At 41.8% G+C, this 27984-nt stretch overlaps 1 protein-coding gene across 1 annotated transcript; it reads left to right on the top strand.

Moving 5' to 3' along the window:
• Nucleotides 1-19: 19 nt before the first annotated feature.
• Nucleotides 20-27959, top strand: APPBP2 (amyloid beta precursor protein binding protein 2). Its single transcript, XM_062617131.1, has 13 exons — nucleotides 20-205; nucleotides 11148-11236; nucleotides 12364-12515; nucleotides 13086-13209; nucleotides 17567-17735; nucleotides 18454-18543; nucleotides 19003-19070; nucleotides 19155-19260; nucleotides 19614-19738; nucleotides 19927-20012; nucleotides 20396-20586; nucleotides 21024-21189; nucleotides 21928-27959. The coding sequence occupies exons 1-13, from the start codon at nucleotides 65-67 to the stop codon at nucleotides 22179-22181; spliced, it is 1761 nt and encodes a 586-aa protein (XP_062473115.1). The 5' UTR covers nucleotides 20-64; the 3' UTR covers nucleotides 22182-27959.
• The last annotated feature ends 25 nt before the right edge of the window (nucleotides 27960-27984 follow it).

Genomic DNA, 27984 nt, shown 5'->3' with positions numbered 1-27984 from the left:
GTGAGGCGCGAGAGGAGGAGCGGGGGGGCGGTGGGTGGGGGGAAGGCGGCTCCGCACACCCAAGATGGCGGCGGTGGAGCTGGAGTGGGTGCCCGAGACGCTCTATAACACGGCGATCTCGGCCGTGGTGGATAGTTACGGGCGGGCCAGGCGCAGGGACATCCGTTCGCTGCCCGAGAACATCCAGTTCGACGTGTACTACAAGGTACGGGGAGGTGGTGGTGGGGCCGAGCGCGGCCGGGCCCGGCGGGGCCTGGGGGAGATGGAAGGAGAAGTGGGCCGGGGGAGGAGGAGGGAGGAGAGTTCCGCGCCCGGCCTGCTGCAGGCCTTGCCCCGGGGGGCTGAGTGGTGAGGGGGCGCCCGGCCGCGTCCCCACGTCGGCTTTGCTGGCACGCCGGAGCGGAGCAGGGCCCGAAGGACGGGCTGGGGGAGCGAGGGCCTATGTGGGGCCGCCTGGGCTGCGGCTGAAGGAGGGGAGGCGCCGGAGGAGGCTCGGGCAGGGCCGGGGGCCTGCGGCTTCCCCCTCCGGTTGTGGGTGCCTGCGTTGCTGGAGAGCGTTGGGCCGCGGGACGGAGGCTGGGGCAGCGCCGTTGCCGAGGACATGGGGAAGGGGCCTGCCCTTGGGGGCCGGGGGTGAGGCCTGGGGGCAGGGGAAGATGCCTCCTCGACCTCTTCGCATTTGGAGCCGGAGAACGGGTATGGGCAGAATGGGGCCGCGTTGTCTGTGCCGGAATATATATTTTCCTTTTAATGTATTGGAGAAGGTGATGTCAGTGGTAGAAGGAGCGGAGTTTGCCGTGCTCTTATATCTTCTTTAATGATACGGTAGGAACCAGATGAAAAGAATTGAGACGCATTTAATGATACAGTTTATTAGCCTTAAATCATTCTTTCCTGAAAGGGCTGTTTCTCATTCAGCGGCCTTTAAAATATCCAGAGTTAAAGGTACACTGAGATGGTCCATTAATTTCTATTGTCCACTAAATGGGCATTTCATCCGTGTGCAGGAACAGCTGGAAATGAGCATTCACCAGGAGGGAAACAGAAAACCCCAAACCAAACACACCAAATAACCGCGGACAAAGGAAACCCCTAAGATGGGGGATAACCCTTCTTTCCTCTGTCAGCAAATTTCTAAAAAACACAGGATGTGCTGAATGAAGTGGTTCTTTAGATGAATCTTTATGACTGGGCGTACTGGCCCCTCACATGCAGAGTAATAGTAGTATTTACAAGGAAGGCTGATCTTCACTAGAGGCAGGAATTGTTTCTGTAGCACTGAAAGAGGCATGTATGTTTTCTGTAAACTAGCTATTATTTGTCTGCTTTATATGTTGAGAAACATGGACCATAACTCCTTTTTACCACATACAAGCATGCTCACGGGTAATGATGTGGTTCACATATAGCAATTATCCAAGACTAAAGATATGGAGCTAATAATGTGGAAGGATATTTGGGGATTTAATTTTAACTGTTGGTACGTACCACCATTGACAAATAAACTTTATTGGCATTGCCTGTCCTGGTGTTCATTCAGATGAAAGGATGGCACTTGGTGGCTTTTAAAAGCATAAAACGAAAACACCCCAATACATACTTGGCATGTATTGGTATATCCAAGTATGTATTATTCCCAGATTGTTTAAAACCTCATCTCTGTATGAGCATAATAGATCATTGATTTCTTATCCTTTTATTCGCACTCTTCAGTGGTTGTGTTGAATCAGAATCATGTGGAGCTTTTCTGTGATGAAAAATGAACCAGCAGTATATCTGACTTTTAAAGACATTCTAATCTGTTTGTTCTGCTTGTGTGCATTGGTATATCGTCTGGTTGGGCAGGTGATAAACATGCTAAATCCTCAAAATAATGTTTCATTGTACTAATCACTAGCCAGTATAATCTCTGTTAATGACAGAAATTTGCATTGCTTTTCCTATTATTTCTGTGGTTTACAACAGGACAATCTTTGGTAATCTGAAATGTGTGAGGTGCACCCATATTCCTGTTACAAATACACGTCTGTGAGATGTCCCCGTGCAGAGTAAATAAAACCTGGCTACACAGTGCAGGTGTTTTGCCACTGCTGCCAATGGGAGGCTGGTCTTCCATGTCTTCACTGCTTGGGTCATTTAACACTTTTCCAGTGTAGGTGACCTGTCCTCTCCAATAGTCACGTTCAAGTTAGCTTATACCAAATGTAACTTAATCTTTGATGGGATGCTGACAGGAAGTCTTCTGCCCTTACTAAATGGTGTTCTATATGCAGAGATGTCTGCCTGCAATGAGTAGCTTGAAGCCTAGCCCAGATTACAAGTCTTTTGGAACAGTGTTTGCATTTTATATGCACCTATACAATGCTTAGTGGCTGGTTCTTGATGTCTATATTTGGATGGCTACAGAAATACAAATGACATAGTGAGTTAGGTTAGGATGAGGACAGCATCACACCTTTGGACAGTGTTGTGTGCGGTGCTTGTTTTACTGTTTTGGATCTGGATACAGTTATTTTTGAAAACCTGTGACTATTAAACACCATTTCAGGTTCTTGAGCTGTGTTCACTTCATCCTGACCAGCAAGTTATTTAAAACAGAAGTAGAATTTCCAAACTCACAAATAGTTTTTCAAGTTAGACAAGCCAAAAGACTTAAGTGGTAGTGGTTGCTGCTGTGTTGAGGGGGTGTTAGTTGTTAGTATCATATGGAATAGTAATTATTCTTTAAATACAGCTGAGGAAAAGTGACTTGTAATTGAGGATTTGTATTAATACACTTGCATTTAGACCTTAAAAAAAGCAGAGAATCACTTTCTGTGATTAATAAAAGGAAGAAAAATGTATGTTCAAGACTAGAAATAACTCTGAAGTAATAGTTTGTTATCCAAGTGTTAATCATAGCTTGCGCTATTGGAGAAACTGCTGCTGATTTTGTAAGAAATCAAAGGTCTTATCAGTCAGATTTTATTTTGATACACAGATGTTCATTGGAAGTGGCAATACAAAACTTACTTTTATCATGCTCATATTTTTCTTTTATTAATACATATTGGTATGAACACTCAAACTTAACATTTGCCAGTCTTGCACAGTTTGCCAGCCTGTTCCCATTGATTGACAAGGTAAGCTACATGACTGTTGTCACAGCAGGGATAATCAATGTGTTATTATTTCAAAGGGAGAAAAGTGCTATCAGCGTGTCTTTGGTCATTGTTTTTTCCCCAGGGCACCCTCTAATCCAGTAGTTGGCTCTGTTGTTATGATACGTTGCCTTTATTTCCCATTCCCTAAGAAATGCAATTGCTTTTAATTCTAAAATTCCAGAATTGTTAACTTCCAGGGCTTGCTTCATAAACCTGTGCAGTTAACAAGGAATCAGATGTGGCATAGTTGCAGAATGTTCTTTGTTGTGGACTTGGTAAGAAATGGGCCCTGCTGTGAGGTGATGGAAGCGGGCAGGTTCCTCGTAGTAAGTGTATTTATCTTTCTGTAGTTTTCTTGAGCGGTGACTAAAGTTTAAAATGAGGCAGGATCAAATAATCATGATTGTAGTAAAACAACACAGCTTTAGTGGTCCAGAAGGGTGGTACTGGATTTAACTTTTTTTTGCAACCATTAGAAAAAGAATAGAGACAGGGCAGGACGCTTGGAATTTGGGAAATATACATATATATATATATTGGAAATTTTCAAGTCTACATTTGTGCTAAAAATATGTAAATGTCTTATTAATCTCAGCTGCATTTTGAAGATCTTGGTAAGTAGTATTGTTACAGGTCACACCTGCATCTGAGGGGGGAAAAATACAGATATGCAAACATATCATATTTTGTTTCCTTTGTGTCTTTGCCAGGCTTATGTATATCCTGCTTGTGTTGTTTCCTGGTAGAACTAGTTAGGTTCTCTTTCTTGTCCTTTGGGGGTAAAGAGAGAGAGGAGGTGTAGTTTTTAGAAGCCAAATAAAAAATATGCTGGATCTCATGTTAAATAGGATATGCCTAGCAGGCAGCGCTTGCAAATGCCAAAATTCCATATTAAAAAGCAGGTGACAGGCGGAATAAACTGTAAGTCCTGAAGAAATAAAAAATGAGGAAAATAAAATTAAATATTTTGTCGTTTGTTGGGGAGAGGATAGTGTTTTGAGGGAGGTAATGTAAAGAATCTTGTTTCTGGTGATAGAAATAAGATCTATCCAGTCTGATGACTGTTCAGTTACCCTTTTATACAGAATTCAGTTCTTTCCCCTGTGCCTCAGCTTTACATTCGATTTTGTGTAATGATCTCATTTCTTTGGTTCATAGATATTTATTGCAGTTACACGCTAGCCAAACGGCCTTGGTCTAATATTGGCTAACAAAGAGTTTCATGAAGTGTTTATTTTCCTTTTGGAATGTCTTTTCCGGATCATGTTTTTCTCTTTTTACACTGATTTTCCTTGAAAATCATTTTTAATGTTCTTTGCATGTTTTGTGATGAGATCATCAACCACAGGAACAATTGGAGATTCCATTAATTTGTTGTTAGTTAGTGCAGACCTGTAACCTTTAGTAATTGCACTCTAACTTGTTTTGCATTTAATTTTTAGGCAAAATCCAAAAGACTATAATTATGCTGTTTCTTTGAAGTGGCAGATTAAACTTCTGAAGTGCTCCTACCTCGATGTGAATCAAAACATCAGATTCTGAGTTTACATCCTGATAGCTCCAAATTCTGTAACAATGAGTGTAGCTCCTGTATCACGTCTCTTCACTGTATCCTGCCAAGACAAAAAAGCCCAAGCATGGCTAATAAAAGCTCTTGGGTCGCATCTAGATATTCTCTGAACCAAATAAAATGAATAAACAGGAATTTGCTGACTGTTCACAACAAGCAATAGAACGTCCATTCTCTGCATTGCAGTAGAGAGTTGGGGTTTGGTGTTTTTACTGATGAAGATTCATTATAAGCATAATTTCTCTAAATTAGATGAAAACCAGTTTGTCCAATCTCTTGGGTATTTGATGAGAATGAAGAGGATAAACTGCCCATGAAATAAAGTGTAGCTTTGCTGCTTTAGTTCTGAGGCTTTCTTATCAGAGGGTACAAGTGATGCAGGAGGGAGGCAAAAAATCCCAGAGCAAATAGGTCATATTTTGTATGACTTCTGCTGTGATTGATCAGTGTGACTTCACACAGACCTGATTGCTCTCATGCTGCTGGATTCTCGGGGGTCAGAAATGAACTGTATATGTGGGAAATGATCATGATTTCCTCATGTGTGCCCACACGTCCAACCATTTTGGTGATCTGGTTAGACTCTGAGTGGTGTGTGCAGTAGGACTTCACCAACTCCTGCTTGAATTAAATGATGTCCTTGTATCACCTTTTTAAATTCAAGCCTCATAGTGAAGGAGAATTGTCACTTCATGAGTGTTTTTCCAGTTATTGCTCTTAATTTTAACACATGCCTTAGTTCTGTAGTCTAAATTTAGGTTAGAACCGAACCATCTTTCCTTGTCACATCTTCTAACTCCTATTACTCGGTTTTCTTTTCCTTTTTTCCTCTTTGAACCTCTACCTATAGGGCGTGTTTTCTTACCCTGATATGTGCTAGCTCCCCCATATTTTCAGTATCCTTGTTGTTGAGTCTTAAACACCAGAACTCATAATAATTCAGATAATGAGGTCACATCTGAACAGAGGTGCTCAGCTCCTGCTGAAACAGTAATTCCAATTTCCACTTCATTTCCTTTGTACTGATTTAACTTCAAAGCAAGCTGGGTTTCCCATTTACTGCTGCAGAGAATCGTGTGTGTGACTAAGGCTCAGGCTTCATACTGCTTGTGCTGGACTCTGTGTACATGTGATGCAAAAAGCTTTGCTGATGTACAGAAGGAAGAGTGAGTGGGAAGATGAGAGGAAGTGTGCTGTGTGTGAAAGCAGTAGGCTCAAAAGTTGTTTCAGAAGTTAGGCTTATTCAAGAAGGTTGTTTTGTTTGGTTTTTTTTTCCTGATTATTATTTGAGGGAGGTTCATAAAGCCCAGTATTTAGCAGTATTTTCTCAGAGCTGTGAAGCTTGCATTTCTTACGCCCCAAACAGTATCCAGTAGAACTAGTGCTTGTCCAGAAGCTTTGCAGATGGTTTTGAATTTGATTGAAAAGAATCAGATGTCCTTAAATTTCTGATTATTTTCTAAGGCTGTTCCCCCACACCCCATCTATAGAGTCATTTGTCAACAGATTGATTCATTCCACTGTTGACTCTCGGGGAAACTTTTTCCTTCCTTGTTGAGTAGGGGAAGAAGATTGTGTTTACAGCCAAGCCTCTTTTCCCAGGTACTGATGTTTGTTGATTATGTATACAGTCCTTCCCGAATTTGGCATAAAATTCCCCATTAGAATTAGATATGACTAAACATGCTGGGAGCTACTTGGAATTCCTTGTATCTTTCATTCTTACTGAAATCTCCATATTATTTCTTCCAGACTGGAGCAACAGGAACATATTTTTCAAGTTGTGTATGCTACAGTTCCTCTTCTTGAGAGTCATTCTACAGCTGGTTAGAATTAACCTCCAGCTGCTTTAAGAAATTACTATTAATATTTTTCCTAAGGTTTGGAAAGTCTTTTCTCTTGTGCACAGTGAAACAGCCCAGAATCCTGGTGCTACGACTGTCCTGTCACCTTTTCTTTGTGTTAGGGCTTTGCTTTTGCTCGCAGTTTAACACATCTTTGCCTTTTATTTCCAGGGGTTTGCTAGGATGCAGTTTGAGCTCAGCTTAATCTCTCCAGAGAGAGAAATCTGACAAGTACTTTGTTAGAATTATACGTGTGATGATATAATAATAGATAAATTGCAGGTTGGCATTATTAATATACTTGATTGGGGATACCACTATATGCAGCTTTGCATGTTTAGGTGTATGTGTTACTAGTCAAATACTAAGCCTCAGATCCTGGAGGAGAAACACAGTGGTTTTCTCTCACTCTATGCAAAACAGCTTGATTGTGCATGTATGTAATAAGCCTGTATATTAAATGTATCCCTTGGTTCCTGTCTTGAGTGCCAGAATTAATGTGTCAGGGTGAGCTGACAAAATTAGAAGGCTTTTATTCATTTTTCCATAGTTAAAGAAAAATGAATCTCATAAGCTCCAAATAGGTTAATTTTGTGTCTAAAAGGCATCTGTTTCTCCCCCCAAAAATAGTTCTTCAGAAGTCCAAACCTCTGCCATTCTTGTCAGGACATGTTTTTCTTTAACCACTATTTTGTTTTGTTTTTCATGTTCTGTAGCAAGGCTTGTGGTCAGGAATTTTGTCTCTCTAGAGCTTTAACGAGAGAACTGTTTTCCTCAGTGCTTGCAACTGCTCCTCAATGAACAAATGAGTGTTGCTGCATCTCCTGGAATTGCTTCACAGTTTGACGTATACTCGCTATTTCCATGTCATATTTTGCTTGAAAACATTGCTGTAACATCTCCAGTGGTTTCAAGAGACTTCAAGCTGAGTTAGTTCCTTAGAAAGGCTTGCCAGTGTGTCAAGGGAAGGGGTGAATAGCATGGTAAGTGTCCCAGGGCTACTGTATTTCTGGTTATACCTGTGAAAAGTAGGTTAGGATTTTTTTTTATGCCAGAATAGTGCAAGTGGTTATCTTTGAACTGGGATATGTGCAGATAGCAGGCTTGGACCTTTGGGCCATAAGGCAAATTTTACATGAAAATAATTGATGTGTTGAAATTGAGCCTGTAGTTTGGGACCTTCCCCTCCTTCCTACCCAGCCAGGGCATTTATTTGTTAGCAATTTAAGGATCACATGTAGCAGTGTGCACATAACGTTATGTAACCTCATAAATACATTCATTCTGAAACCTTTTACTGCAGTTACTATTTGGTAAACTAGTATCAGAGTAACCTCTGGGATTTTTAGTTAGTGCTGTGAGGTGATAAGAGGAAATGGTGATTTACTTGATTGAAAGCCTAATTGTTGAACCTGCGATAGTACTTCCAGTTGTCCTAAGTCCTGGTAAAATAGCTTAGGTTGAGTCTTATTTTCTTCCAGAAATGATCTCATCAATTATTGATGTTTTGGGCATGGAATGCCAGGCAGGATTTAATCATCTTTTTGACTGTGGAAAATATGTCCTAGGTTTTATAGAACAGTTACCGTTAGACAGCTGTGCTGAAGAAAATGAGGACACTTAACCATGCCTGTAGTTTTTAAATACACTAGACTGGATGTTCTTTTGCTGCCAGAGAGAATATGGCTTCAGAAGAAACTGATCCCTTTGAAGTATAGGGACATGGCACTGTTTTATCTGAAGAGTAACTTTGCATGCAAACTTGCACTGTTTTTTTTGAAAAACTTCCTTTTTTTTTTCCTCTTCCCAGCAAAATAGGGCACTGAAAGGAAAACATTCATTTCTGGCAATTGACATTATTAGGTCACAGTATTTTTGAAGTCTTTTTTGTAGGATCTGTTGTTAAAATAACAAACTTGCTGTGCTGTAGAATCAGTGTCATGTGCTTTTGTAAGAGTTGACCAAAACTAAGTTTCTGGCTGGAGGAGATTTTCTCACATGCTGTGTGTTGAATACCCAATTCATCTGCTTCCAATTTCGTTGGAGAAAAAGGTGAACCAGCCACAAGATCCTCAACAATAAAATGTTTTATTATAAATTATTAAAACTGAGAGGAATATTAACACTTTCAGTAAATATGTTTATAATTGAGCATCTCTGTGTTCTCTTGGCCTTACTTTTGGTTACATAAGGGTAGCTGTACTTCTCATGTAGCATCATGCAGCACATACCACAGAGGAGCACAAAAGGATCTCATAGAGAAGTGTCTGAGAGACGTGAGCTACCAGCTTCTCCCTTTTATTCCTCTTTTTGAATTTTAAAAGGGTGTGTGTGATGTTTGTGGGTTTTTTTTACTAGAACGGCTAAAATAACAGTTGTACTGCACCATTCCTGTATGACCCAGGACTGTACCTCTAGCAGTGGCTGGTGGTGCCATGCATAACTATGGCAGGGGTATAGTGGAACCACCTTCAGTTACATACCCCACTTGCAGTCATTTGTGGTTCAGGGGCTTCAAGACATCAGGAATTACTAGCCTACAGTGGATTTTTGACATATATTTGTACTGTTGCTTTTGTACCTAGGTAAATTCTCAGTATTTATAGCATAATGTGGCAGATAGTTCTGCAAGTTAACTGTGCTTTGCATAAAGAACTGTCTCCACAGTTTGTTTTTTATGAGTAAGTCAACTGATATATTTGCTTATCTGTAGACACAGATCAGCTTGGGCATAAAACTAGCCACTGCTTTTAGTAAATGGATGCACAGATTCACTTGAGTTCTCCTATTTACTGAGGCAGGCTTTATGTGTGTGAGCTCAGGTATTAATGGGTGTGGGCGCATGTCTGGCTTTAGCTCTGGGTATTCGTGATTCACTCCTTGTAGAACTTGTGTTTTTGGAATTTACGTACATACAGACACACACATATACAAAAAAAAAATCTATTTGTACCCCTGTATTCTAGATTCTATGTAATTTTAAAATGTCTCCAAAGAACTTGGTATGAAACAAGCTGTTTGTTGTATTTTTTGCTGACTTTAGAGGTTTCTTGATTTTTATCTTTGCTTTCTAGTGTATGTCATCTACTCTTTTGATGATTGAGGTGAACATAGACACTTAAATACATTCATAGATAACCCTCTCCCCCCCCTTGAAACTGCCTATGGAGCTATAATAGCTTGTGTGCTCAGTGTTTAAACATCAAAGTTGTGCTCCTGTATGGAGAAAGTGGAACTGTTACTTCCACTGTCTGCGAGCCACAGCAAAACTGTTATGTCTGCTGTATTTCAAGACTTTGAAATCTGGATTTCATCATAAGTCTTTACTATGATGGGGCTATGGAACTGATGGACTGGGGTAGAGCAGTTGATGTCATCTACCTGGACTTGTGCAAAGCGTTCGACACTGTCCCACACGACATCCTTGTCTCTAAATTGGAGCGACATCAATTCGATGGATGGACCACTCGGTGGATAAAGAACTGGCTGGATGGCTGCACACAAAGAGTTGTGGTCAATGGCTCAGTGTCTGGATGGAGACCAGTAAACGAGTGGTGTCCCTCAGGAGTCGGTGTTGGGACCGGTCTTGTTTTACATCTTCGTCGCTGACATGGACAGTGGGGTTGAGTGCGCCCTCAGCAAGTTTGCCGATGACACCGAGCTGTGTGGTTGGGTTGATACGCTGAAGGGAAGGAATGCCATCCAGAGGGACCCTGACACACTTGTGAGGTGGGCTGATGCCAACCTCATGAAGATTAACCATGACAAGTGCAAGGTCCTACACCTGGTTGGGAGCAATCCCAGGCACAGCTACAGGTTGGGCAGAGAAGAGATTCAGAGCAGCCCTGCAGAGAAGGACTTGGGGGTGTTGGCCAATGAGGGAATGAACATGAGCCAGCTTCAGTGTGCACTTGCAGCCCAGAAAGCAACCGTATCCTGGGCTGCATCAAAAGGAGCGTGACCAGCAGGTGGAAGGAGGTGATCCTGCCCCTCTACTCTGCTCTTGTGAGACCTCACCTGGAGCATTGTGTGCAGTTCTGGTGTCCTTAACATAAAAAGGACATGGAACTGTTGGAACAAGTCCAGAGGAGGCCATGAGGATGCTCAGGGACTGGAGCACCTCCTGTATGAAGATAGGCTGAGGAAGTTGGGGCTGTTCAGCCTGGAGAAGAGAAGGCTGCGTGAAGACCTCGTAGCAGCCTTCCAGTATCTGAAGGGGGGCTATAGGGATGCCGAGGATGGACTATTCATTAGGGACTGTAGTGACAGGACAAGGGGTAACGGGTTAAGACTTAAACAGGGGAAGTTTAGATTGGATATAAGGAAGAAATTATTTACTGTAAGGGTGGTGAGGCACTGGGATGGGTTGTCCAGGAAAGTTTTGAATGCTCCATCCCTGGTGGTGGTCAAGTACAGGTTGGACAGAGGCTTGCATGACATGGTTTAGTGTGAGTTGTCCCTGCCCATGGCAGGGGGGTTGGAACTAGATGATCTTAAGGTCTTTTCCAACCCTAACGATTCTATGATTCTATTAAACTGTAGAAAGAACTCACTCTTAAACTGTAAAATGTATTTGTCTTTTTCTTTCAGCTTTACCAGCAGGGCCGCTTATGTCAGCTGGGTAGTGAATTTTGTGAACTAGAAGTTTTTGCAAAGGTGCTTCGAGCTTTAGATAAAAGGTAAGTATCTTTATATACTGATAAATCTTATTTCAGCTCTTTCTTGATCTAGGTTTTGCATTCGGAAGATCTCTAATTTTCTTGGTCTTACTAGCCCGTCTGTTAACCATAAGAATATTTCTTTAGATTTACAGATGAGCTTTTAACTTACAAAGTCTTTCTTTCTCTCTCTCCGTTCCAAAAAATAAAACAATTAGAACCTCTATGTAAATGTGTGGAGTCATCTGTGGTACTTGGTCCCCAGAGTGCTTTCTTTGTTGTTGCTGTGCCATGGTTTAACCCTGGTAGGCAGCTGAGAGCCACGCAGCTGCTCACTCACCCACCAGTGGGATGGGGAGAGAATTGAAAGGGTTACAGTGTGAAAACTCGTGGGTTGACATGAAGTTAATTTAATAATAAATTTTTGTTAAAAGGGGAGGGAGGGGGGAAGAAAACAACAGAGGAAAAAAAGCACAAACAAGAAAAACAAGCAATGCATAAAGATGCCGGTTGCTCACCACCAACTGATCAATACTCAGCCAGTCCTGAGCAGTGCCGAAGTACTTGTTAGCTGTTGTACCAAATCCTAAGTGAAGGGTTATCAAGCTGATGGGATTGCCCCAGTTTAAAGAGTTTTCCTATCGTTCAGTATTTGAATTTGTAGTGTTATGCTCAGAACTTGACATTCTTTGTAACTGGAATAATTTGAGTTGTTAGACATGCCTCCTTCCCATTGTGTGTATGTGTGTGTGATGTTCATGGGTTCGTCATTGCTAGTCTGTTTGCAATTTCAATGGGACTTGTGGGGTGAGGGTGGATTTGAGGCTTCCCCCCACGAAGCTTTAGCTGAAAATGTTGTTTTCCAGTTTTAGTATTGTGTGGTTAGCTTGTGTTTTGCTTGTAGTGGAGGGTGTCCTAGTAAAGAACGTCGTGTACGCTCACTTTATTTGTTGGGTAATCCAACAACTGTAGTCCATTAGCCTTGAGATTGACAACTATGCTTGTATTCATCTGGTTTTGGTTTGAGAGAGGGTTGGAGTTATTTCTCTGGATCACCATTCATTTGAATTCATGGCACTCAAGAGCCAACTGGCTGCAATGCTTTAAAAACTTCGTCTGTAATCAAATTCTGTTTTCTTTTGTTTCAGGCATCTGCTTCATCACTGCTTCCAGGCTTTGATGGACCATGGAGTAAAAGTTGCTTCTGTACTGGCCTATTCTTTCAGTAGACGGTGCTCCTACATTGCAGAATCGGATTCTGCTGTAAAAGAGAAAGCAATCCAGATTGGTTTTGTTTTAGGTAACTGGTGATGATAGGCTGTTTAAAGTGTGATCCTTTCTTTCATGCAAGCTTCAGTTAAGCTAATGCTTATCTTTTTTCCTGTTAATGTCTGTGGCTTCCTTTTGAAGAGCACACGTGGTTTTGGAATGTCATTTTTAGAAAACTACTTGGTGTCTTAAGAAAAATGTCTTGGATTTTTATATCTAAGAATATTTAGGCTCATGTTTGTTATTTCAGATGTTTTAGATTTAAAATTTGTTTGCTGATGTGAAGTCTTAACATTAAGACTTTGCATAACTTTAGTATTGGTAAATATTTCTTGACAGAAAACTGTAGGAAGGCTGTATAATACCAAAAAGTCATTTCCAACTGAAGGAGAATTCTTCTACTCTTACATTTTATCCTTTTCAGTTCATGACTGGAGGGTTTAACATTGACAGGATTCTTACATATATGCAGTTCTGTGAAATAAGTAATGTTTCCTTACAAGACTTGGGCAACTCCTTTTTCTCTTAAAAAGGTGTTTTGCTGTTCAGATTTTTCTTTTTTCTTGATTTATATTGTTGTTTTGTTTTTTTTTTTTTCCAGGGGGGTTCCTATCAGATGCAGGCTGGTACAGTGATGCTGAGAAGGTATTTCTCTCTTGCCTTCAGTTATGCACCCTTCACGATGAAATCCTTCACTGGTTTCGTGCTGTAGAATGCTGTGTAAGGTGAGCTCACCTTTAATTCATGTAAATCTTACTGTGAAATACACATTAATATGTCTTTGGACATTAATTGTCCAAAGATGTCTTTGTCTTTGGACAAAGCCATTAATATGGCTTTGGAGCCATCAGGCTTCAGGTGTTCTCTTTAGTATTCTGCTGCACTAGAATACTTTCCTGGCTAGAGCTGAAGCTCAGGAGGTGCTTGTTTTGTGCTAATCCCTTGGTTTTCTGATTGTAAACTGCCAGCACAGTTCAGTGGGGGTGAAAAAAAAAAAGCCATTTTGCCTTTCTGCTTAATGTGTCATGGGTAACAGATGCTGGGTGGTGAGAGTGGTCCAGCACCTTGGTGTTTTCAAGGGGGGTTGCATATGAGGGAGTGTTATGTGTTGGTGTTTGCTGAAATTATGTTTACTACAAGGAGAATTTGGCAAATCCAAACAGAAGTGATGTAAACACAGTTGAGACAGAAATAAAAGAAAACCACACCTTTCCTGATTGCAGATCCAGTGAGTTCTCTTGCTCTATAACTGTGCTACTGAACTGTGTGATGGGGTAGATGTTTAAATGTCCAGTTCTTGTGGACGCCTTTAGCCACAGCTTAAACATTTGGAAAAGAATTTTTGCTTTTTGGAGGTGTTTGGCATTTGTACCTTGTTTCTTAAGGCTGTTGTCTTGTCCCTGGAGCTTCCACTTCCATTCACAGAGGCCTCAAATTGTCATTGAGTTTTTAGTTGTACCGCAGTGTGTGCTGCCCTGCTGCAGCCAGCAGTAAGTAGCTGGCTTGTTTTTGTTGCTAACACCATGACTGACCTCTTTTGCATGCTCCAGGTATATGTTTGAATAGGCGTGTGCTAGTGAGCCTAGTTAAAATAGGATTATTTCTTTTTAGCTGTTGTAATGAGCAACAAAGTATGTACTGTATTTATCTGAATATAGGGCAAAGCTTGTTTTGGGAAGCTGCTCAAAAAAAAAAATCCATGCATCGTGTTATGATTGGACAAATATGAAGGATAAATAGGCTTTGCCAGTAGCTACTTATTTTATGTGCCAACCAGAGGGCCTTGACAGTGGCTGCTGCTCTGCCTTGTTCTGCCCTGCCAGCTACCACTGGGTCTTCTTCCAGAAATAAGATGATGCCAGGGAAAGACTGGGCACATGCACACCTTCCTAGAGCTGGGGGATGATATATATAGTAGCACTGTTAGTACTCAGTCTTCCATTCTCTAATTAATCTAAAAGTTGTATCAGGCTGCTTGACAAGCTGGAGAAGGTGCCTGAAAAATGAACTCCCTCCCTTTCTCCAAATGGGGCGGGGGGAATGAGGAGAAGGTAAATGAAGTCAGAAAGGTGACTCTGTTGGACAGCTGTGTACAGCCCACCCAGCTGTGGGGAGATGATTTTCACTTTGTGCTAGGAAAAACCATCTGATATTAGGATGAACTGGGGATGCTAATTCAGTTTGAGCAGCTGATGGCTGACCTTGTAATGTCAAGTCCCTCTGGGCAGCACTGTGAATGAGGAGACACTGCTTTATTTTCAGGCCTCTCCCAAACAGTCAAATAACAGCATCATTTATTTGGAAATGATAATAGAAGGAATTTAGAACACTCTTCTTGTGGGAGAGCATGGTCATTATACTCAGCTTTGAAGTCATGAGGCAGTAAGATAATCTTTTTGTTGTTGCTGTCTAATCCTTGCTGTGGAATATCTTGTCCTTACCACTGTGCTTGCACCAGAGGTAGGTGGAATTTCCAGAGAATAAGTCCAAGTCCAGCTTTTAAAAATATGACACTCTTTAAAAAAACAAGTGGCTGCTCTTACTCTAAAAGCTCGAAAGTCTGATCTCTGGGAAACGAATGCATTGCATTAATGATAGAATGAAGTTTAGAAACATGCAAAGTTTAGTGTTATGTATATGGAATTTGGTGCTTGTTTGTACTAGCAGTAGTAATTTGTATGGAGAAACTTGAGAAAATGTGAAGGTCTGAGATTTCTATGAGCCTGTATACTACTTCCCTGCATGTGTGTGCTCCTTTTGGTTTCCTTTCCCTCATTATTAGATGTTAAATGAGAGGGTAAAATATATATTACAAATATGTGGTTCTCTAAACTGCTGTGTAACATTGTTTGCTATGTTTGTATGCTCTTAGAGAAGGGGGGGGGGGAGCTATTCCCCAAAACCTATTATGGCAGGCAGCAAAATGATTCATAGCTATTAGCATAAATGTCCTAAGGCATTTTTTTCTTCCTCTTGGCTTTATCTTCTAAAATTCCTTTGGATTAATAAAGGATTTCTTGTGACTCTAAACTGGATCACATAAACTCTGCTTATCCTAGAGGATTGGGTTAGGCTTAGCCTGGTTTTCTTGGTTGATTTCTTTGTTTTTAGACCCTATCACTGCAGCATCCAGATACTGGATATTATCTTTCCCAGGCGCTTATCGAAATTGCAGCACCATCCCTACTGGCTTATACCATTACATGGGATTTGGGCTTCTTATTTTTGACGTTGCATAGCAGCTCCCAACTGAATGCTGTAGACAAAATCGTTTCCTTCTTTAGGGAAACTGTAATTGCTTAGTTTTGCTCTCAAGTTCTTTTCATATTCCTTTCTCATTGCATGAATGCTAGACAGTGTTCTGCTGCTGCCTGTGACTCAGGACATGGTGCACTTCTACATCGTGTTTAGTTCTCAGACCTAACTTAAGGAAAAATGTGGCTCTTGCTTTTTTCCTGTTTTTGAGCTGTGTTGCTGCATTTCTCATTGAAAAGCTGGTGTTTATGTAGCTTGTTTCAGGGGTGTTTTGAAGGTCTTGTCATTTCTTTTGATGTTCTCTTGCATGGCTCACACATCTGCTGTGTGCTCCCTTCTTGTGAAAACATGAACTTGATTTCCTCTCCTGTTAGCGGTTGAGTTTCATGATATGTTTCCTTAGGAAGGTGTAGGGAGAGACTAAGTTAGAGGCAGGCTGAATTCAGAAGGCAAGCTTCAATGTGTTGTTTTGCTACTGCAGGAGGCTCGGCTACAATAGCTTAAATCTCTGCTTGGAGCAAATGCTAACAGGAAATGGGTTTAGAGAAGAGAAGCATTTGATCAAAAACCTCACTGTTCCTTCTTCTCCCTTACCAGTTTGTTGGAAGATCTATCATAATGTATCATAAAAGGAAAAAAAATGCTGTACCTATGTATGAGCTCCCACTTTGAGTTGTAGCTTCTGCAGTACAGCATTAGGTCTGCTTCACTCTGTATTTCTCTCCCTGTGTCCTGTTGTCTTCAGTCTGTGAGGGCCTGCCTGATGTTTTTCAGTCTCTATTACTCATTGTCTAATAACAGATTTGCAGGAGGGACAATGGAGGTTAATTTACCAACATTTCATGTGTGCTAAATGGCAGGCATTTGCAATGGAGAAGGAACAGCTGTCTCTTCTTAGCCTGCAATGGGTGGGAATAGAGTTCTGCCCTTTAGGCTTGGAATATGATAACACACACATTTTGAATGTATCTCTTTAAAGAAAATAAGCATCAGCCTACACTAAGGGAGAGGAAAAAAAGTTTTTACTTTTGCTTTAAATCAGTGCCAGAAGCTGAAGTTGTTATTTCTCTCCAGAAACAAGAGTGTGTTTCAGTAGTGCTGTGTTTTATTGTGTGCATTTGGCTGTTGCTTTTCATGAAGCTTCTGTTAATCCTTCAAATGGGAAGGCAGCAGGCTGGAAGATGGGCCAAGGTGGGGGAGAGGTGTTTTAGAGTTGCTGTGACCTGGTTCAATAAAATAGTCTTCTCTGGTGGTGCTGAGTCAGTGCTGGACATCGTCCTAAATAGATGTGACTGAATCTGTTGTGAAGACGCCCCCCTAAACAACAAATGCCCCCTTGTGAAGTGCTGGGCTACTTGAGGTCGGAGGGAGAAGTGCAGAGACGTGTAAGAGCTCTCAATGTCTGTGCTTACCCAGTGTCTGTTTCAGTTTACTGTGGAAAGGAGGTAGAAGGGTTTTAATACTGTATATTACAGGGGTTTGGAAGTGGAATTTTATCAGTGTTGAGAAGACTGTTTTAGGAGAAATAAAACACAAACCCACCACACCAAAGTGATTAAAGCTCTGAATATGTAGAAGTGCATCAATATGTAAAATCAGTTGACATCTCCAGCAGTAGCAGCTCTTGCCATGCAAGAGGCAAAGCCTGGGGAGTACTGAAATGTTACACAGTAAATAGCTCTGCTGTACTGAACTCAGTGCAGCTTCGTTGGGATGACAGCCTGGTTCCATGGTATGTATAGTACAAATTGCAGCTCCGTGGCACTACTGTACATTGAGGTGGTTTATTCAGACACCATTTAGATGATCTCTTTACATATCCCTAAGGTTGCTGCACGTTCGAAATGGTAACTGTAAATATCACTTGGGAGAGGAAACATTCAAACTGGCTCAGTCTTACATGGACAAACTTGCAAAGCATGGTCAGCAGGCGAACAAAGCGGCGCTCTACGGGGAGCTGTGTGCACTGCTCTTTGCCAAGAGCCACTACGATGAGGTGAGTGGGATTTTGGTTTTGTTTTGCTTCAGAAAACTGGTCATGAAATCTGCTTGGATGTTCCATGACTGGCTCAGTATTCACTTAATCTCTCTAGCTGGAGCTCCTGAGCCTTGTTTTTGGTCCCTGTGTGGCAGTGCCTGAGGAATACTTGATGTATTGACGTTTTTCTATGTGCTGTTCTGAGTACTTTGACCAACATTAAGAAATGATGTGTGATAATTAGTGGTGTGTGTTGGCCATCTGTAAAGGAAATACTACATTAAAAAGCTGATTTTAATAGGTAAAACTGAATAGCTGAACACAGCTAACAATTCTTTGCACCTATCTTATAAAAACTGCCTGAAGTGTAACCGCTGTATAAACTGTGGTTTTCCTTTAGCTCTTAAGTACACTGACCAGGAAGTTGTCCTACACAATAGGAATCGTGAGGATTACTTGGAAGTTTATAAAATACCCCTTTTTGTCAGTGCAAGTTGTTATAATACATGCCTTAGGCTAGCATAAAATACTTAAGCATTCAATATTAACCGTAAGAGTGCTTTTTAAGTCCGTCCTTTAACACATCTCTGAACAAGTTTCGTTACATAAAAGTAATCAACAGTATTTACATTTTGTGCTGTAAATGACCATTGTACTGTTCATAGCCAAGTAATGTTTTTAATATTGCAACCGTGTGAAGTTCCAGCTTCATTATGTTGATAACTTTGTTCAACAGGCTTATAAATGGTGCATAGAAGCCATGAAGGAGATCACAGTTGGCCTGCCTGTAAAAGTAGTAGTGGATGTTTTACGACAAGCTTCAAAGGTGAATTAAAACTCTTCCATGTTTCTTTTGTAACTAAATTGCTACCAAGAATGGGTGAGCATAGGTACCTCCAATATACCTGGGTAACCAGGTTCATTTCATGAGCCTTAGGGCTTGTTAGTTGTGTTTCATTGGTCCACCTCTGTCTCAGACCTGGGGGAGGGTTGGTTTTGAGCTTCAGCTCTTCAAATGAACATTGTGACAAAGTTAATCTGAGAGCATTCCCTGGAAAGGTGCTCCGTTCCCTCTTTGATCTAGACTAGGTACATCACCAGCCCTTTAGTCAGGATAACATTGAAGTTTATGAATGTTATCTGTCAACCTTTTCATCAATAACTGAGAAGTCTTTTAGTAACCATATTTTGAAATTACAACTAGTAGTTAGGAACTGCACCAGTGTCTGGAGGAGATGAGTTGGGAGTGTGCACCTCTTCACACGCTTCATTTCAACCTGTTTAGGCTTGTGTTGTAAAACGTGAATTTAAGAAGGCTGAGCAGCTGATAAAGCATGCAGTATACCTTGCCAGGTAAGTGGCATTCCAAAAAAAACCCAAACCTTTCAAACTTACTTTTCTCTTGCTTCAGCTTGTAATAGAAATATATTCCTACAGGGAGCATTTCGGAGCCAAGCACCCCAAATACTCTGATACGCTACTAGACTATGGATTTTATCTGCTCAATGTAGACAATATATGCCAGTCTGTTGCCATCTATCAGGTATGCAGCAGGACTAAGTGTGTGTCTTCAGTTTCCCTTAATCCTCATAGTCTCTGAAATGTTTCTGCTGAAATTCACATGCATTAATTTGTGGAGATAAATAATAGTTGATAAGTGACTGCAATGCTCGTTCTTTAAAAACAAAACACCAAAGTACCCTCAAATGGGGGGTTTTGCTTTTTTCCCCCCTGACTCCAAAGTGGCTTTCATAGATGCAGTGTCTCAAGTACATAGGCCCACAGAATTTCAGAACCAGTTGATTATTTTCCCCCCTTTTTAACAACAAGTGAGATTGATTTGAGGGGGTTTGTTGTGTGTTGACGGATTAAATGCTTTTCTTGTAACTCTTTCAGACAGCTCTTGATATCCGGCAGTCGGTATTTGGAGGTAAAAACATCCATGTAGCTACAGCTCATGAAGACTTGGCTTACTCTTCATATGTTCACCAGTACAGCTCTGGAAAATTTGACAATGCACTGTGAGTACAAGTGTTTGAGGCACTGGCAGCAAAGTTTGTCCTGTAAGGGGAGAAAAATGTTCTTAAATGATACGGACTGTCCAGTTAGAACTTAACTGCTTCAGTTAATTGCATTAGTGTTCTAATATTTTATCAGTCAGCTGTTAACTTGTATATATGTATCTTGAATGAGTTACTTAACCTTTCAGATTCCATGCTGAACGTGCTATTGGCATTATAACTCACATTCTTCCAGAAGACCATCTTCTCTTGGCATCTTCAAAGCGAGTTAAAGGTAGGACCCTTCACTGTGTTACAGGGATGGTTTGAAATCACTTGCTCAGGTGTGTTTATTCGGTTCCCAAACAGAGGCAATGTCACTTGAGTTGTTTTTTCCTCAAATGGATGTCACTCTGGAATATTTGCAGCCCTCAGTGTCCTCTGCCAACACACTTGTAAAATACATAAATCCTTTCTTTAAAACTTCACCTTTGAGGGACCAGAGAGTATAAAAATATGTGTTGGGGGCTTGATATCTGGTGTAACCTGTTTGAAAACAGTTTGTAATAAACACAAAGTCTGATGAGATGTCTTGGATAGAAGGCTTCCTGCTGCCTACAGTTAACACCTCTTTGTGTTTGGGCCACAGTAACGTTGGTTTTCCTCCCCCACATCCAGCACTTATCTTGGAAGAGATTGCAATAGACTGTCACAACAAGGAAACTGAGCAGAGGTTACTTCAGGAAGCTCATGACTTACATCTGTCCTCACTCCAGTTAGCTAAAAAAGCTTTTGGGGAGTTTAATGTACAAACAGCAAAACACTATGGCAACCTTGGAAGACTGTATCAGTCCATGAGAAAGTTTAAGGTAAGATTATACTGACCTTAAGGTCTTAAAATCTGCAGATATCTATAAATCTGCAGACATCTATAAATCTGCCACAACAAATGATGGTTTTCAGTGTCCATGATTCATAACGTCAGTTGGTAGCTTTACAACTGGAAAACTTGTGCTTTATAATTCATCTCCCTAAAGCTTTGCACAGAAAGAATCCACTGAGATGCATGATGCCTTCAGAGACAGGCTGACAGCAATCTTTATGACAGAAATAGCAGTACTGCTTGCTGATCCACTTGACTAAGAGCTTGAAGAAGTTCTGGCTTTCTTACTTCTTTCCTTTTATAAAATACTTACCGACTATTTAGCTTCTCCATAGTTACATTTCTTTGAACCTGCCTTGTTTTCATCCTCTGTTATGGTGCTGTGTGGTGTCTGACTGACCTCTGTGAATTTGATCCTCATAGGAAGCAGAAGAAATGCACATCAAGGCAATTCAGATTAAGGAGCAGCTTCTAGGTCAAGAAGATTATGAAGTTGCCCTGTCAGTGGGCCATCTAGCTTCTCTCTATAACTATGATATGAACCAGTATGAAAATGCTGAAAAGCTCTATTTGAGGTCCATAGCAATTGGTAGGTGATTCTTAAAATGTGTGACTGTATAGAAGGTTTAGTACTGCAGGAAACATTGTTAAGTCATGTATTCAAGTGTTTAGTACAACTTAACTGCAATGCAGCCTGGTTTATTTTGTATGTGGTTGCAATCTAAATATAATGCTTTTTCTTGAATGTTCTCCCAGGGATTGAATTCTGGAATTGTATTATTTTCAGTGCTTCATCAGAATTTGTTCTTGAAAGCATCTGGAAACGGAGTAATTAGAAGCTTGGATGTTTGTCTTTAGATTACATTTTGGAGCTGTGGCTGGAAGTGCAGAATGTAGTTAAATTGTGAAAGGAATGGAGAGCTATTGTGCCCATCAGCCTGTGTTCTCATTCAATATTTTTGTTGCCTGTTATCATTTGCAGTAAACCTATAATTCCAAATCAAATGCATTTTTAGGCCATGCTGTGGCTCAGCTTGGAGACTGTCTGTCTTTGTACAGTTCTGTACAGTGCGTTACAGAAGAGCCTTTATGTGACTGTGCATGTAAAGCTACAGCGCAATTAATGATCCAGTCACAGAGTCCCTGAGGACAAGTTCCAGTATCCTGAAAGTAGGAGATAGATAGAATTCAAAGCATCCTCCAGGAAGCTTGCATGTTATTGGGGTTCTTGATTGACCATAAGAAAAAGGTTCGTGGTGTCGGTTAAAAAATGACACCAGAAATAAGATGAAACCTTTTAATTTTGTTTTCTTTTGGATTTCTTTAGGAAAGAAGCTTTTTGGGGAAGGATACAGTGGACTTGAATACGATTACAGAGGTCTCATTAAACTGTACAATTCCATTGGCAATTACGAGAAAGTCTTTGAATACCACAATATTTTGGCCAATTGGAACCGGTTGCGGGATCGGCAGTTCTCGGTTACAGATGCTCTGGAGGACGTAAGCACCAGCCCTCAATCCACTGAAGAAGTGGTCCAGTCTTTTCTGATGTCTCAGAACGTTGATGGACAGAGTAGTTAAGAACTTGGTCAATAAACCAGTTAAGGTTTTTTCCCCCCAGGTTACAGGGGGAAAAGTCATACTGTGAAATCTAAACCATGTAGTTCTCTGGGGGCTGGAATTTGCATTGAAACACTGGTCCAGTCTACTGAAGAGTGCCCATACGGATGAATGTGTGTTAAATTCTTATCAGCATGTGTATGGCATGTTTAGTTCGGCTCACATTTTGAACTTGGTATTCCAGAAAACCCCTTCTTTCTCTCTTCTTTCAAAAGAAGCTACTTTGCAGAAAGTCTGCAAGAAAACCTTAAATAAAACTGTTTGAGCTCAAAAGAGTTGCATTCTTATTATGAATGGAAGGTTTCATCAAGAGCTTTCTGCTGTTACATAGAAAGAATAAACGCTGTACGATAAGAAGTTACAGGAGAAGGGTCTTTCTACTGTACACATAGCAAAGTTAATCGTAAATATCAAGAGAAGGGAAGGATGCCCTAGCCTTGGGTCTGCCTTATGAAGAAAAGTGGCAAAGAACCACTCTGGAGAGCAACATACTCTTTGTGAACCATGCCAGGGGGTTAAGCCAGTCACCACCATGTGTTGTTGTGAACACCCTGAACTGGACCAGTGTTCATCCATCGGTCAGTGATAGAGGATCCAGTAGACCAGCAGTCGTAGTTTTCTTTGGTACCAACCGAGAGTGCTCATCTTCTGAACAGGACCAGGAAAATTGAAAGTGGACCAGCCTGCTAGAAACAGTTTTTGGACCAGTGGCTTTAATTTAATATTTCTGCCCCTGCATTCACTTTTACAGTAGGATTATTTCATTTAGATGTATGATCAGTGCAAAATTATATTCATGTAATAGATACAAACCTAGGAAGTGAACGTTCTTTAGCGGTTGCGATGGCATGTCTTTACCTAGTGAGCTTATACAAATATTAATGTCGATGCCACAAGCAAAAACTAGAAATGCTTTAACTATTTCCTGCAGCCATCTCTTTTCTTTCTCTCCTTTTTGAATGGGCTTACTCTAATAATTGAGGCAGTAACTTGTTTATACCAGTTAATAGTTTTGTATTCCAATCCAGTTCAACCTGTGTTTCTGGAGAACACAACTCCTTGTACAGTCCGCAGGGGTCAGTGGAAAATGCCAAAAAGCACAAACAGGTCTTTTCTTTTTATTTTCTTGTGATGCTTCATTTCTACATTAAACAAGAGTACAACCAGAAACCGATTCCTTTATATTAATTGAAAAAGCAGAAGAGCTGTAAAGAGCTGTAAAGATCCTCTTATAATGCCTATCTCACTAGCTTGTCTTAATTTTTCTGCTGTTGGGGGGGTGGGGGGGTGCTTGGTTGTGTGGCTTTTTGGTTTGGGTGTTGGGTTTGGCTTTCTTTGTTCTTTTTAATGTTGAGGTAAATCTCATTTGAAGGTCTGTGTAACGTAGCTAACTAGGAACAACTCACTGCTGTTACCTCAGTTCCTCTCAGAGCAGCACAAACCATGCTCCTGTAGTTCACATTCTGTCAGTTCTGGGTTTTCTCCTTCCCCACAGCCCCTATTTTCAGGGGTTTGTGTCCGGGCTGTCAAAGGCCAGTCTGTGCTGGGGCTCTGAGCACGCTTCCTCCAGGGCTTGGTCCGAGCAGCATCTTTGGGGTCTGGCTTTTAATTCCTTTATGAAGTCTGGGACAGGGGAAGCTGTGTGGTGGCCTTCAAGGCAGAGTGCAGAGCAGAAATAGGAATCTCAGCCATGACTCTTAAGAACTGAACTTGAACAGACTGATGGTTCATATCCTGGTGCCTTCAAGTATATTTTTGTGGGAAAAGGCTGAATAATACCATCTTTAAAATGCAGTTATGTGATTAGTGAATGCAGAGTTAAGGATTATTGAATGCTTGGAATATCTTCACTGATGTGAAAAGAAGTATTTGCATTACAAAACATCCCCACGGTATTAAGACTGCAGTATAACCTCAGTGGCTCTTCAGTGAAAATCCAACTTAGTTATGTGTGGATTTAACCTCTAATGTATTTCTAGGAATCTGTGAGGTGCTACAAACATGCAGCTGTCTGCAAGGCAGAATGTTTTTATCCCTGAATGATGAATTACAAAGTTCTTACAAATTCCTATGTCCTATTAAAACTACTTGGATGAAGCGTGTATGACTGGTGTCAGAACTTAGGCAGGGACGGCGTGCCTAGAATTGTCCTCCAGGAGCGGTGTTGTATCTCCTGTACTGCAGAAGTGTTCAAAAGCTTCAGGCTGGGTGCGTGGATTTGTGCTTCCTTTATCTGCAGACTGTTTCTTTGCTTGGGGTTTCCAGTCCTGGCTCTCCATTTCCAGCTATTGACTGAGGGATCTCAAAGACCTCAAGGTTCTGTGTTTGGGGTGAGGGGTGTCGCTTGCCTGTCACCAGTGGCAGTGGCCTACATGAACCACTGCTGTTGTTTCACCTCTGCTTTGTGTTTGCCTTTCACTGTTTGTCTTCAAGTTAAGGCAGCCAGGACAGTGTCCAGCACGGGGCAGGACAGGGAGGTGTAGTGCTTGTCTCTGACAACCAAACGCCTCAGTTCAGTTGGTTTAACTGTAGCTTTGCTCTCCAGCCTTGCTGGGTTTGGTAGACTTCTCTTTCTTTCCCTAAGCTCCTTCACCAGCACATTAATACCTTGGTGCGTTGGCTTGTCTGGAAGGAGCTACAGTCCTAAATGTCACCCAGGATCTCCTTGGTAGCAGACTCTAAGAGACGTGACTTGGTCAAGAGTAGCTGACAGCAATCCTTGTAAGACCTGTAGCATGCTCTTCATGGGACTGCATTAAATCCTGACTGGACTCTTGAGTTGACCTCATTGTAGCATGTCCACAACTCCAGTCACACTAAGGCATGTAAATGATGCAGAAGGGTGGCAGTGGCCAGTAGCTAAAGCTGTTCAAGCGCGGGCTTGTGGAACAACTTTGCAGTTGCCTCCAAAATGCTCTGTTGCTGCTCTGCAGAGCATGGAACCTTCCCCTGATGCTGTCCTTGCTGCGGGTGTGCTGTTTCTCCATGTAATAACCTAAATGCAACCTTTCTAGTTCTTGGTTCTGTGCCTCCGAAATTGAGGTCTGTGAACACGTTTGTATCAGCATCTGGTGACTGAAACGTGGTGCCATTGGTCAGTGATTGCTGTATCTGCTGTTACAGTTTGATACCTTTAAGAAAGTAGGAGTCCAGCTGGGTGACTTCAGAGGAAGGTAAATGCCTGTCCTTCCGTGCCAGTGTGGTTGGAGTAGATCTGGTGTTACTGCAGGGTTCCATGGCGCGGGCACCAGGCAGAGCTATGGGAGCAGAGGGTGCAATCCCCATGCTTTCCCTTGGGAGCAGAGCTGGGGCGCTCCCCTCCTGCCGTGCCCCTAGAGCAGGCTTTCCATGTACATCCGAGTGAGTACTGGGGAGGGAGCTGTGTGACAGCCCCCAGAGCTCCTGCCCCTGCGACTCCAGGTGCTAGAGGAAGTTAATGAGCTGTTGGCATTGCACAGAGGCTGGTTGGGGTTGCATTGACAGGGGAGAGCCGAGAGTGGAAATCCAGGGGCATGCATCTTGAAGGTAAGTCATGTAATCGCACCAGAGTCATGGGATGCAAGTGGTGAGGACAGGGGTCACCTAAAGTAAATGACTGTAACTGTTGTTTAAATTAAACCCTTAGTATTTCGTTTTCAGTACAGTGTCATTTGAGTGAATGATCTCTATGCTCCTTTACGCAGACGCTGCAGTTGGAGGGAGGGAGGAAGGTGGTATCGGGGTTTCTCCACTGTTCTTGGGACTGGGGCTGCTGTGTGTGGTTTGGGGAAGGGAAGAAGTACACGAAGGCTTTAAGAGCTGACAAACGTTGCAGGAAGATTTGAAAATCAGTGTATCCCTCAGCTACTTGAAGTAAAACAACCATGACCATTGGTCCCTAACGGGTGTTTGGTCACTTTGATGGCACAGTATTATAGAGTCATAGAATGGTTTGGGTTGGAAGGGACCTTAAGGTCATCTAGTTTCAAACCTCTGCCATGGGCAGGGGTGCCTCACACTAAACCATGTCACCCAAGGTGCTGTGCAGCCTGGCCATGAACACTGCCAGGGATGGAGCATTTACCACTTCCTTGGGCAACCTGTTCCAGGGCCTCGCCATCCTCACAGTAAAGAACTTCTTCCTTATATCCAGCCTGAACTTCCCGTTTCAGTTTGAACCCATCACCTCTTGTCCTGTCACTACAGTCCCTGATGAAGAGTCCCTCTCCAGCCTCCAAATAACAACCTGCAAAGTGTCTGCCACAGTGTCCCTGCCCGCACAGGCGCCCTGCAGCGGTACCTGCTGTTTGGGACTCTTCCTTTTGCACACAGTTCTTGTTAAGTAATGTTGAAAGGGTTTTGTTGTCGAATTCTGATTTATAGGACAAAGATGTTCTTTTGTAAGTTGAAAGAATGAAGTTTTTTCTCTCAATGCGCTGCAGTGTGAAGTTTGCTCCAGGTGCCATTGCGCTGCTTCTCATGGTACAACAAATGCACATTTAACTTGGTTTCCTTTTTGTAGTCCTACATACGGGGAGAGTGCAGACAGGAGAATGCATCGTGCCTAAAACATGATTGAAGCTGTTGACAAAACCTTCACTTGATCTGGTGGGGTTTGAGGCCGCAGGCCAGCAGCGGGTAGCACAGTGGAGATGTTGCCATTACCAGTCTTTAAGCAGAGATTCTCCCCTCTGCTGCCTGTGCAGAAAACACTTTATTTCCTCTAAAGGTTGTTGTTTCCCCCTTCTCTTTTCCTTTCTGTTCTATAACACCAGTGACTGCCCAAATGCCAGTTGCAGATCTGACTCCTCGGTGTGGGTCTCTCCCCATTCACCACAACTGGCCCGTGGCGCGCTGTTTGTCGTGGCCCTGCAAGGACCCCTCTTGAGTAGCAGGGAGGAAACTTCCTTGACCTGGAAACAAACTCAAACTGCGTGTGAGGAATTGGCAGCACTGGTAACGCTTTTGTCCCTAAATCTCAGGAATGTTTTAGGCAGTGAAACCGGTTTCCCTTCTGTGATGGAAAGGCGCGTGCTCTAGGGTCTTGTGTACCAATCTGTCCTTGCAATCCTCAGTATCTATAGCATGAGTGGCCTTAGTGAGTTTGTTGAAGTGCACATTTTTGTTTTCCTTTCTTCAGAAGTAAAGTTTAAAGATGACAAAGATATATACTATATAAATATATAGAGCTATTTAGAGACTTGGTTTGTGGTGCACAAGTTCAGTGTTGGATCGCTCAGTAATTGTCGCAGGTACCATATGTGTAACTTCCTTTCTTTGATGTATATCCCGTGATGGGAAGCGATGTTGCCATGGTAACTACAACTTTACAATTTCTTTATGACTCAACGATGTGAATGAACTCTACATTTGATTGAATATTACCGGGTTCAGTACTATTTTTATACCTTATTGAACTACAGGGGATTTTAATTTAATAGCATTTTAAAAAAAGATGTTGCTTGAACTGTATCATTGAATAAATCAAACTACTTATACAACCCCCTCCTCTAAACCACCATCTCTGCCTGTAGTGCCACATTCATTGATAGGAAAGTATCTCCATCATTACTAGACCTTGGAGACCACCCTACTTGTCGTGTCAAGACTTAACGTTCCGTATCCTCCTCCTCCTGGACTGCAGTGCCCAGCATTCTTTGTACCCATCAAACCACACTATGTTTGTAACCAGCATTGTGATATTCTGTAACTGTATTGCTAAAATGAAATATTGACCTAATAAATGGAGTGTTTCCCGCATCTCCAAGTATCTGCATTGAATCTG

This window comes from Pezoporus occidentalis, unplaced genomic scaffold, assembly GCF_034315485.1.
Source record: "Pezoporus occidentalis ecotype Australia unplaced genomic scaffold, CSIRO_AGI_Poc_V1 ctg192, whole genome shotgun sequence".
In the NCBI taxonomy this organism is placed as follows: Eukaryota; Metazoa; Chordata; class Aves; order Psittaciformes; family Psittacidae; genus Pezoporus; species Pezoporus occidentalis.
This window is presented reverse-complemented; position numbering and strand designations above follow the sequence as displayed.

Coding starts and splice junctions, on each gene's coding strand:
- APPBP2 (XM_062617131.1), top strand. CDS start 65: ATGGCGGCGGTGGAGCTGGAGTGGGTGCCCGAGACGCTCTATAACACG. Junction 19,739..19,926: donor GGAAAATTTGACAATGCACT/GTGAGTACAAGT, acceptor TTAACCTTTCAG/ATTCCATGCTGAACGTGCTA. Junction 20,587..21,023: donor AGTCCATGAGAAAGTTTAAG/GTAAGATTATAC, acceptor TGATCCTCATAG/GAAGCAGAAGAAATGCACAT.